The following is a 12,131-nucleotide window of genomic DNA, read 5'->3' on the forward strand; positions in this document are numbered from 1 at the left end:
GGGCCACCAAAGGGCAGACTAAGGACCACGATCAGGAATTTAATTCTGCAGAACTGAGGGGCAGAGCTTCAGGGGTGTAGTCAGAACTCTAACACACAAAAAATTGGTTTCTCAGTCTAAGGAGGGAAGTCACAAGGTCTGAGTGAGAGGCCTGGGAAACAGGAATAGAGACAGCTTGATACCAAGTCACGTGACTCCGTGCTCCTCGTATAGTTCCTATACATGAGGGTGTATGGGCCTCCCATTAAATGTTCATTCTGCATGTTTTTCCAATGATCTTTCCCATGACCACCCACAAACTCCTACATTTATAGGATGTATTTATACAACACTAAGTCAGATGTCTGGCTTTGAACCTCGTCTCCATCATTTACTGGCTATGAGAACCTGGCAGATTATTTAACCACCTTTTGCCTTAACTTCCTCTTCTACAAAATAGAAATGAGAGCTCCTAGCTCAGAGAGCAGTTATGAGGATTAACTGTGTTAATATATGTTAAGTGCCTACAACAGGTACTGGTAACTGTTCAACACCACTATTGTTTCAGCTCTACCCTCTCTTTTGAGCTTTGCACTCATTTTAACTGCTACTTTCCTGGCCATTACCCCATGGATGTCTTGCAAATACATAAAATTTAATATATATTAATTTGAATTAATTTTTGCTGTCCCCTCCACTATAGTCATGTCTCAGTTAATGACATTGCCATTCATGCCATCTTCCAAACTACAAACTAAGGACTCAAACTTAACTTCTCCTCTTATCAAATTTATTACCAAACCCAGTTATGGTTTACCATATAGATAAGTCTTCATCTATTGTTTTCTTAATTTGGGCCTTCATTTCTCTCATCTGGGCCATTGTGAAAGCTACTCACTATTCCCCATTGTGGTCTACACTGTGGTCAGAGAGTTAGCATGTTTATCTCCAGCTTAAAGACCTATAAGTTCCTCACTTAACCTTTCACAACCAGGATTTTGAGAGAGAATTAAGCCCTAGTCTCCTAAAGCATCCGTTATATGCAATTAATGAACCTCTCCCTTACACGTCTAGAATGGTACGGGTTATGGTGTATCCTTGGGAAAATTGAAAAAATAAATGCTGTTCTGGGGTTCAGATGAGGAACCCTGGTCACAAGTCAAGGTCAATTTGCTTAGTATACATAACATTTCATTCTTTGGCCCTAATCTCCACCACCAGTCTTATTTTTGTTGCTCTTCCCCTCAAGCTCCATGTGAGTGTCCTAGCTCCCTGGACCTGTACATTCAAGTCCTTCTACTTGAAACACTGTCAACCTCGGCAATTTGAAAGAATGTTTAGTCTTCAAGGTTCAGTTAAAATGTCACCTCTCTGAAAACCTTCCTCAACTTCCCTTCTTTGAGTGACTATCATATACTGATCTCTTTATATACGTTTTTTTTGTTTTTTTTTTGTTTTTTGTTTTTTTACTCTGAAAGTGAATTCTCTGAGGAGAAAAAAATAAACCTCTTATATTCCTGATATAATGCATGGAACATAATAGGCAATATTATGTGTGTTCTACTAATAGGAAGGAAGGAAGGGAAGGAAGGAGGGAGGGAGGGAGGGAGGGAGGGAGGGAGGGAGGGAGGGAGGGAGGAAAGGTAGGCTTTTCCTGACCTATCCATTTACTCTGCTCCTGGACATCTCTTGAACTAGATAATCTTGCTGTCATTCCTAGATGTACTACCCTCAATAGCAGATACTTCAGAACTCAAACCACATTGCATTTACAATCCCTGCAGAGTTAAGAGTAAATTTGTAGAACTGTATAATGATTATCACTCCGTATTAAATAGAGGATGGCTATCATGAAAGAATAGCCAACACCCCAAAGGAGAACTACAGTGGACTTAGGTTAGAAAAGAACTGAGTAAATATACATTTGCTCCTTCTAGAATTCATGCTCTATTATTACTTTTTCCCATGGTTACAATAGAATTAACTATCTATTTTGCCAGGAAAAGTTGTTTTAAAAAGAAAAACTTTTTTCCGTGTCTCTAAGTTTTCCTCCATGACAAGCTGGTACACAGAACAGATGGTTTCACAAGAAAAGAAGAATTGCATTGTGGCAGTAATTATGTTATAGTTAAAATAAATTCAACTTATGTCATCTGTAGATTAAAATGAAATTGTATAAACATTGTCTGTTTGCATATTTAACTTCTAAAATCTACAACTTGATATTTGCATTAGTTAAGATACGTCTTTTCATCCATAGCATTTTGTAGTCCTACAGAGATATTTCTGCTCATTCTCTTAGAACAACTTCCAAAATTAAGGGATTTCAAGTGAAAGATTAAGTGATATGGATATGCTTAAAATGAAAACCAGTTGTTTCTTATGGTCTATGAGAATATCCCCTACTATGCAAGCTACTTAATTCCTCAGTGAGGTTCACACTTCTCACACTGAGCTGTTTCTTGGGTTATCTAGTCATTCATTTCTGTTCAGAGAGGGATGACCGAAATCGTTGACAAGGGTACTTGGATATATTGGGAGTGTGGTCTAACTAACAACGTCACCACCAACATATAAGGCAGAATGTGTCCAGGCAGTTGCATATATTGTACCTCCAGGGCAGATTCCTTCTGGTGAAGATTTGAATGAAAATTTTTCCAATCTTCTTTTGCATTTGCCATTTTGGCCTGGATAGCATTGGCTTTCTCTTTGGTTAACAGAGTAGTCAAAAGTTCCCCTTTAGATAGCATCATGTTTAGCTTGTGCTGCCCATTTTCACTTTCTGATGAAAATTCCTATAAGGAAAAATGTAAGATAAGCGTGGTAAAGTGCTCTCCGCTTTAAAATACATGGATGTTTCTACTTCTTTCTCAATAAAGTCACAGAGAAGGAATAAACAATTTTATTGTACATATTAAGTGACAAAGACTCTATTACCATATCTGATATGGTTACTGTAAACATCAAATGAAAAAATCTGCTTAAAGTGCTGAGGTACAGTGCTTGTCACTAAATCCCTATTAATATATAAAAAATAGCATTAATTTATATAAATGGGCTAGTTTCTCTTCATGTACAGTCAATTGTTTCAAGCATGGATTTATTTAAATTTGAGTTTCTTAAGCAAAATTTTAATATGCTTCTAAAATGATCTAGATGTACCTTTTTAATTCACTTAAGCTCCGTCATTAGAATTAATTAATGAAACTTTTACCTGTATTTTCTGAAGACTTGTTGAAACTTCACTAATATTTTGAGGTATATCAAAACATTTTGCAGTAGTGATTTTTGCATTAACCAGCCACTGCTGGAAATCCTTGAAGGCTCTCCGAAATCTTTGCTGTAGAACCTGTTCTTTATTCTGACAGCCCTTGGATGCTTGCAAACAAAGACTGAATCCATGATTGGAAGCATTTAATGGAAGGAAAGAAATGACAAAGGAGATTAAAATAATGTTTGATAGACTCAACAATTCTTAGATTATGCATTCATGTCATTTAGTAAGGTATTTGATGATTAATTTAAATTAATATTGAAATCATACTTAACACATAGACCTCTAGCTTCTTATCGGATAGAAATATTTTAAATACCAATAAGGTTCATGCTCACCAATTATATTCTTTAATCAAGGCAGAAACTTTCCCACTGTATGTACTCAGGTCTCTGGAAAATCGACACAGCTCATTCAGCTGAGACTTCAGATCCTCTGTCTTAGGCTCTGCTTTTTGTAGAGCATCCAGTATTTCCTAGCAGGAAATAACAAGACAGAGGGGTAAGCATTTGAATTAGGTAATTTCCACATCTTCTTACTATAAATGTATAAATCATATTTCAAATTATTAGTGAGGGAAGAACCAACATAGATTCAGTAAGGAAATGAGGCCTATTTTCAGGATTCCTCCGTGGTAAATAATACGACATGGCTAATTTGTATTCTTTTCCAGCCACGGATAGGCACTCTAGGATGAAATGTTGTCAAAAAGTCAAATGATTGAGTGGTCAAATAAAGTAGGATGAGAAAAAGAAGAGAAAGTGCCCAAATTGTTTTAAAACAATTAAAACAGTCTGACTAGACCATCAGAAGATATGTATATTGTTTAAAATAAAAAAGAAATTATTTCAAAGCAAAGCAACACTGATTTTTGGTACATATATTGCAACAATTGATTTTGTGTAGTATATAAAATTAACTTTCACATAAAAAATTTTTTATAATCCACAAGTTTGATTTAAGTAGCAATTAATTTATTTCATAGTTTCATTCATATAGTGTCCAAATATTTGCTAAATGGCTGCCATGTGCCAATCATTTTGCTGAATTCTGGGACCCCCTTCAGCATGACTAAAGGTATAAAGCATGTGAATAATCACAAGTCCTGTAAATATTTAATCCAAAAATAAAGTCTTGGGACTTGACAAGTATACCACTGAAATTAAGGCCATGGTCCACAGGGTTACACAAAGCACTGTCACACAAGGAGTGAATGACACCCTGGGTGTCAAGTCCACAATTTCTGGCACATTAATAAGTGCCTTATAAGTAAAATTAGCAAGTCAACGACTCTCAAATATTTAAATGAGAGTGTGTACATAATGGTCTTGCCAAGGTGAATAATAATAAGAATAATTAAAGAGGAGGGACAAGAAGATGAGTAACTGCTCAGAGAGCTGTTGCCGTTACTATTTTTATTCTCAGAGATATTTATCGTGGGATGGCCTAGATCTGTAGGAAAACCACTCCTCTCAAAAAACCAGGCCTGTGTTTCACTCCTCATCCCAGTAAATAGCACCACTGTCCTCCCCTGATCAAAATCAGAAAACGAGGCATCGCCTGGCCTCGCCCGCTTCCCTTCTCACTCTGTGAATGAGCTAAGGAGGCCTGGTCTGCTCTATATCTCAGACAGCTCTTTCAGTCAGTTACCTTTGCATCTCGACTCTCACTGCCTCCATTCACACCTTTGTCATTTCTTTCCAGAATGGCACAATAGCCTCTCAATTTGAACCCTGTTCCCTGGTTTTCTATCCTGTGCATTGTCGTTCCTCAGTAATTTGCACTGCGGTGCCATCCCTCTGTCTCACAGACCCGGTCAATGTGCAACGAGCCCTCAAGACGCAGCTCCAATAACGCCTCCCCTAAGGATGCCCAGCCCTTCTGCCCACCTCCCAGGGGCTTCTCGCTGAGGACACACAGCTGGCTGCCTCGTGGCGCTCACTGCCGTTCTGTTTGCACTGGTTTTGGGCGTGTTGGCCTTTCCACCTGGACTGTGGCTCTGAGAGAAGGGACGGTGTTCTCTCAGCGTGATACTTCTTTATTTAGCTGAGGGCCAGGCGAGAGGTCTCTAAAATATTTTTATTTACAACATTTACGCTTAGAAAGTTTCTCTCTGAAACTCTAACTGCTAAAATAGTAAGTACTATTTTATATCATATTGAATCTTTTATTTAAGGAAGAGCATTATAAGAACCAAAGAAACCTACCAAAGAAGTAAATGAAAAACCTCAGAGATTCCAATGAGTCATTTATCCATTAGGTGTTATCAAAAGTGAAAAGTTTTGACCAAAATTTTACACTAAATTTTTTCCTCTAGCTTCATCATAAATTAAAGCATATTATTAGAGTCTTCTTTATATAAATATCAGGTTATATACTTCTGTTTCAGTTAAGTCCTGGAATACATTTTTTTCCCCTTAGAGGTTAAGCAGGTTAAGAAAACTGCTAAATGTCCAACACTAATTGCCCTGGGATATTAAGGGATACAAGGTTTGCAAACACAGTGAAAAATAATTTTTTTTTTGTGACATGACTTACATAGTTTTTAGATACTAATCCATTTTTTTATTTTTTAAAAGATTTCTTAAGTATCAGCATTTAATTGCAGAAGAGAAAGTAAATACCTGCGAAGGCTCATGATTATTATTATTATCATTGCTAACAATGACGAGCCCTTTCTAATAGCAAAACAAAGCCCCAAGAACCTGAGCAAATTTATTATTTTGTAAAACTTCCCTATCCAATCATTGTAACAGGAGTATTGTCTCTATTTTTTAAAAATTTAAAAAATTATTCCCAGCTTTATTCAGATATGATTGACATATAATATTATAGGAGGTTACGGTGTAAAGCTCATGGCTTTAGTACATTTATATATTGCAAACTGATTACCACTATCATTAGTTAGCATCTTTCTCCCATCACATAATAATTTCTTTTTTTATATCCCCATTTTTAGATAAAATGACATTATTAAAATAAGAAAATTTGAGTATTTAGAGGTAATGTAGTATTGTCATCAAAAGCATGAGCTCTGCAGCCAAATTTGGAACTAGATCTAAGCAGGGGCTGTCGCCTTTGAATTGTTCATACTGTTAAAAACCTATATTTACTTTTGCTGTACATTTTTTGTAGGCCTCACCTGTTATTTTCACTAATAGTATCAATGTTAAAAAATAATGCTAGCTAAGAATAGTAATATAATAGTAATATAATGTGAATACCACAAAATCTTTTAAAAATTTCACCCATATTAAGGATAGGGCAAGGAAGGGAAACAAAATAGAACTAAAACATTATAACAGATTTTTTGCTTTCATAGTGAATAATACTGACCACGTGAAATAGCTAGCAACTTCCTTGTCCCTGTTTTACAGAACAGCTTTCTACACTTTATTCTGGTGCTTAAGCCTAAAGGACAAGAAGGGTATCAGAAAAATATATAACCTAGAAACATTATAAATAAAATAGCATAAAGAGATGATTATAACATTTTCCTTTGTTGTACGCTGTATTTGTTCCAAAAACTTGATTGAAAACAAGACAATGTTGGAAATGCTACATGAGTTTCTTACTGGCTGGAGCTATTTTGAAATGTTTGTAACATAAATAGAGAAGTTTACTAAAACTTCCTTTTAAGGACATCCACGACTCAGAGCATTATTAAACTGCAAATATCGAAAGAAAGTCTTTCCAAGATAGCAGTCAACAGTAACGAGAGAAAGAGGATCTCAAGCTTCTGCCCATTCTTCACTGTCCCTTTTATGCTTCCTTTTCTCTCATTCTGAAAGAGCTGCCGTTAGTTTAAAAAAAAAAAAAAAATGTCCGGAAGGCAACCCATGAGCATGACATAGGAGTTCTGTAAACGGGTTAATTCAAGTACAGCTGTCAAAACTAAATACAGGAGAGCTAATCAGGGTGAAAACTATTAGTTGTGCTTTAGGAGATTACCGAATATTTCTCTCAAAGCTGTAAATTCAATCATTTCATTGTCAGAAATAATTCACTGGCAGGAAAACAGCTATGACTCTCCGTCTATTTATGCCTCTACCCACGGGCCATTTTTCAGACTGAATGGCGAAAATACAGTATTACAAGCTCTTACACCAGAAGAATGGAAGTCAAATATTTCCACTAACAATAACTGTTTTCTATGGTCCTTAATAACTTCTCTCCTCTATCTTCATTTTTGCAATAGTTTGATTTATGAGAAAAGGAAACAGATCAGATTGGCAAATGTAATTAGAAACACTTATTTCTTCCAAGTCTGACTGTTGTGCAGTTTTAGTTAGCAAGGATTTTTTTTTTTCTTTTTTTAAGCAACAACGGGAACCAAACCAAATGTTTAGCACAACCACCAAGAGAAAACAGGAAGCCCACTTACCCGTCCTTTCCTCCAGCACTCCACTACCTCCTTGTCTGTGTTCTTGCCTTCCAGGGCAGCTAACTGCTGAGCCCACGATGTCAGGAGGGCGCCGAACCGCTCCAGGGCCTGCTCCAGTTCAGCCACTTGGCCCGAGAACTCCTGCTCCGAAAGGGCCATTTGGCTCACCAGGGTCTCGAGGCTGGTCTGTGCGTGCAGCACACTGTCTTCCCACTGCTTCCAGTCGGCACGGAGGGCCTGCATCTCCGAGTCCATGAGCTCGCCCCCACCGGCCGTCGTATTCTGTTTCACTGCAGGAGCCAGTGCCTCCACTCTGCTCAGGCGGCTTGCCCCGGTCTCTCTGGAATCCATCAGCTCCTGCGATGGAATGTCGCCATGGTAACCAAGGAGGCTGAGTCACAGCAACTTTCCAAATATGTACAGAGGGGGACCCTGTCCTGCTGGGAAGTTTTAGCAAGTGTGCCACAGGGAACCGGAATCAATCCATCCACCCACCCCGAAGTTATAATAGCAGAGAATTCTCATCCTGAGCGCCAAGGCTTGTGGCAAAAAATGAACTGTGGAAATCTCAAACATCTTGAAACAGACAAAACAGGAACCCTGAAATCTGGCATGGTTTGAATATGCAGAACTGTTTTGGTGGTGAGTTAAATATTTGTCTACATAATATAGGTTCTATAAATATGCAAATCCATACTTCTCCCTAAATCAGTGACTTTCAACCTTTTTTATCTCAAGGCATGCATAAACTAATTTCTAAAATTCTGTGGCACACCCAAAAATATATTATATTTTTAGCCGATCTGAAAAGAAAATAAGTATACTTTTGATTCATTCACACCAGATGGCTATTGTTGTGTTGGCTGTTGTCATTTTTTTTCTGTGACAATCTAAGGGAAAAGAGGTCAGTGTCTCTGACTCAATAGTCAGGTATTGCATGTTTTAAAACTTCTTGTAACACATGGGTTGAAAATCACTGCTCTCAATTGACGGGCAAGGAAACGAGGGTTGCAGCGGGGCTGTGCTTTGCCCAGGGGGTCTCTCCCATTTTCTGTCCATTAGATGTAAATGCTTACAGTTTGCTTTCATGAGTGATTTCCAATTTGGAGCTCAGAGGATAACAATTGCCAAAAATCGGTTTCCCAATATATTCTCTAATGCATCATCCCAGTTTTCTTTGGCATTAAAATGGGGCATTTCAATATCTGCGCTCACTACCTCCGCTCATCCAGATTTTAAATAAATTAAAATGATCATTTTAAAGTGTTTTGAAATGGCTTTTACATGTATTCTTTTGTCTCATATTTAAACTCTTTAAAAATATTATATGAACATACCTATGTATGTACACACACACCCCCTCATACACACACATATTTGGCTTTGAAACCACCTGTTCTCAGTGGTTACTCCCAGGGGTGGGCAGGGAAGATGCTTACTTATTTCCTCTAGGGTTTCTCTTCACCCACACGCCAGCCTACATGCAGGCCTGACCTGGACTTTTGAGAGGCTTTACCTTGCCCTTCCCAAATTCCAATTTCTTTCTGTCAGCAACTACTCTTACATTTCCTATATTTTTTGAAGTATTTTCTAAAAGTTTTTTTTTTTAACGCATTTGGCAACCCAGGAAGCAGCCTTGTAAAGGAACTGACTTAATCTTCTCACATCAACTCTTCAAAACATCAGCCCCTCCTTGCCATCTCCTATTCTACCCTACCATTCACTCCCAAAACCATGTGACTAGTCTCACCCTCCCCTGGCGGTGGAAATGGCTCAGTGGCTGCCAAGTAGCTTAACCGCCAAGTCCAGTGAGCATTTTTGATCTTCCTCCTAAGGGCTGCCTCTTGCTGCTTCTGTGATGGGACCCCCTTCTCCTCAAGAAGCTTTGGGGCACCCTACCTTCCTGGTCCTCCTCTTATTATTTCTCTCTCTCCCTCTTCCTTTCCAATGCTCTCCTGTGGTCCCTTAAATAGTGATAGTTTTGGCCCTGTCCCTCTTGTTCTATTTGCCTTATATGTAGGTTTCAGTGTCACTCATCCTGGAGGTTTCAACTACAGATCATATGCTGACTGTTTCAATCTATGTCATCAATCCAGTCTCCTAACCTGAAATTCACACCTGACCTTTCACTTGCCTCCCAGACATCACCACCCTGCCGTCCAAATTCCATCTGTTCTCAATTGAACTCCTCCTTTTCCCTCTGTCTGTAACCCATCTCCTTGGCCTATTCTTGTTTTTCTCAGATGGACATAGCTTTATTGACTCTGAGTAATGTCTTGACCATCACTCTTGATTTTTCCTACATTATCACTCCCTCCATAGCCAATTAAATCACTCATTTACCAAATTTATTGGATTTCCTCATTGATGCATTCTATGTGTCAAGCATGATACAAAATGCTTCATGTGCATGATCTGACTTAGTCCTCAAAATTACTTCATAAGGCGGATACAATGGTTATTCTTATTTTACCCGTTAACATGTTGAGCCTTGAGACACCATGTGACTTGGCCAAAGACACAGGTAAACAGTCAATAGAGGCAGGGTGCAGCACTGGGTTTTTGATTCCAGAGCCTGAACTCTAAATATACAGTGAGCTGTCATCACACATAGTACACTATTTTACAGACATCAGTTTGTGCATCACTAGGAGTTCCCTGAGGGATTCACAACACTGGCTGAACAAATGCATGGATAGATGAAGAAATTAAAGTATTACTGAGAAATGTGTGAAAGAAGTATTTTAAAGGATCACACAGATAATAAAAACTTACAATGTACCTTTATGTGATTATCTCATTTAAAATCCTCTCAGTCACTATAAGATTTAAATAAGATAAGCCCTTAGTATGAAATCTTCAAAATGTAGTTATTACTGTTATCATCATCTATTGCTTTCATGATTTTTATGATCTAATGTCCAGAGATTAGAGTATAATTTGACTCTTAAATTCCTGATCACAGTTACAATATTGCTACCCAACATTTCCTCATCTAACTAACCATTAAGAACTTCATCACTGCTAAATTTTTAGATTAAAATCTATTACTTTCCACATGAGAGAAATTATTGCAATGTACTATAATATTCAATATTTTAGTTATTTAGAAATAACTAAAAGTTACTAAGATCTCTAGTCCTCTGAGTTATATGAATTTTTTTTAAGATTTTATTTATTTTTATTTTTAGACAGAGGGAAAGGGAGGGAGAAAGGGAGGGAGAGAAACATTGATGTGTGGTTGCCTCTTGCACACCCCTTAGTGGGGACTTGGCCCACAACCAAGGCATGTGCCTTGAATGGGAATCGAACCAGCGACCCTTTGTTTCGCAGACCAGTACTCAATCTACTGAGCCACAGCAGCCAGGACATTTTTTTTTTTTTTTTTTTTTTTTGCTTTAAGTTGCCCTTACAGGTGATAATTTTAATATCCTTTTAAAGGGTATTATGACTTTCATTATACTGTTGGACTGTTTTCTAGGAAAGAAGAATAAAACATCTAGAATGACATTTCCAAGTTATTATTCAAAAACCTTCAACTAAGTCATTATACATAAACTTTCCTTCTTCTGTTCTGGAAAATAATACCCAGTTTTGTCAGTGCCCCAGGCTGGCGTATATTTTGTACCTCTCACACTACAGCAATAAGCACATTTGCATGGAGAAGCACACACAGACAGTGCTTCATTCTGCTCGAAGTGTGAAGTGTTTTGAATTCTTTTTTTCCCCTCTTGTTTATGTTTAGAATTCATAAGGTGCAAGGTAATAAACACCAACAACAGGAAGAAAACATTTTAAATAACAGAATCTAATCTATAGTCTTTATAACAAGAACCAGTGAAACAGTGAAGTTATAGTATCTGTCTATTTTCTGACCTTAATTTTAGACAACTTTTTCTGCGTGGCCAACGAATCTCCAGACATATCCGACCACCGGTGAAGCTCTTCCTTTGCTGAATGGAGCCAATCTGTGAATTCCTGCACTGCATCTAAATACATTAGATGGTCCTTCACAATCTCTTCCACTCTCCTCATTTTCTCCTAGAAAACAAAACAAAACAAAAGGCTATTTTAGCAATAGTCACTATTGAGAATACAAAATCAGACAGTCTGATAGGTATTTCTATTTATTTATTTATTTATTTATTTATTTATTTATTATTTATTTTTAGAGAGAGGGGAAGGGAGGAGGAAAGAGAGAGAAAAAATATCAATGTGTGAGAGATACACTGATTGGTTGTCTCTCTAACGCCCTCAACTGGGGAACCTGGGTCACAACCCAGGCACATGCCCTGACCAGGAATTGAACCTGTAACCTTTTGGATTGCAGGCCAGCGCTCAGCCCTCTGGGCCCCACCAGCCAGGGCTGATACTGTTTTTTTAATGATCTCAGAAGACTTCATTCTTACTCTTGAATTTTATTTATGTTTAATATCAAAGTGAAAATATCAAATCTTAGACTAAAAGACTTTGAGAATAAAACCATTTTTCCTA

The 12,131-nt window shown here is 37.7% G+C and overlaps 1 protein-coding gene across 5 annotated transcripts in view; it reads right to left on the reverse strand.

The window, feature by feature from the left end:
• Positions 1-12,131, reverse strand: part of SYNE1 (spectrin repeat containing nuclear envelope protein 1) — a 414,665-nt gene that overhangs the window by 208,392 nt on the left and 194,142 nt on the right. For all 5 annotated transcript variants that reach the window (XM_054570132.1, XM_054570129.1, XM_054570128.1 and 2 more), the window contains 5 exons: positions 11,514-11,678; positions 7,638-7,994; positions 3,592-3,728; positions 3,194-3,371; positions 2,592-2,774 (listed from right to left, as the gene is read on the reverse strand). In XM_054570132.1, the coding sequence (XP_054426107.1) occupies positions 2,592-2,774; positions 3,194-3,371; positions 3,592-3,728; positions 7,638-7,994; positions 11,514-11,678 (1,020 nt within the window). The remainder of the gene's footprint in view (positions 1-2,591; positions 2,775-3,193; positions 3,372-3,591; positions 3,729-7,637; positions 7,995-11,513; positions 11,679-12,131) is intronic.

The sequence above is a fragment of the Pteronotus mesoamericanus genome, unplaced genomic scaffold, assembly GCF_021234165.1.
Source record: "Pteronotus mesoamericanus isolate MK-2021 breed Mesoamerican mustached bat unplaced genomic scaffold, CSHL_Meso_final contig_20, whole genome shotgun sequence".
Taxonomy (NCBI): domain Eukaryota; kingdom Metazoa; phylum Chordata; class Mammalia; order Chiroptera; family Mormoopidae; genus Pteronotus; species Pteronotus mesoamericanus.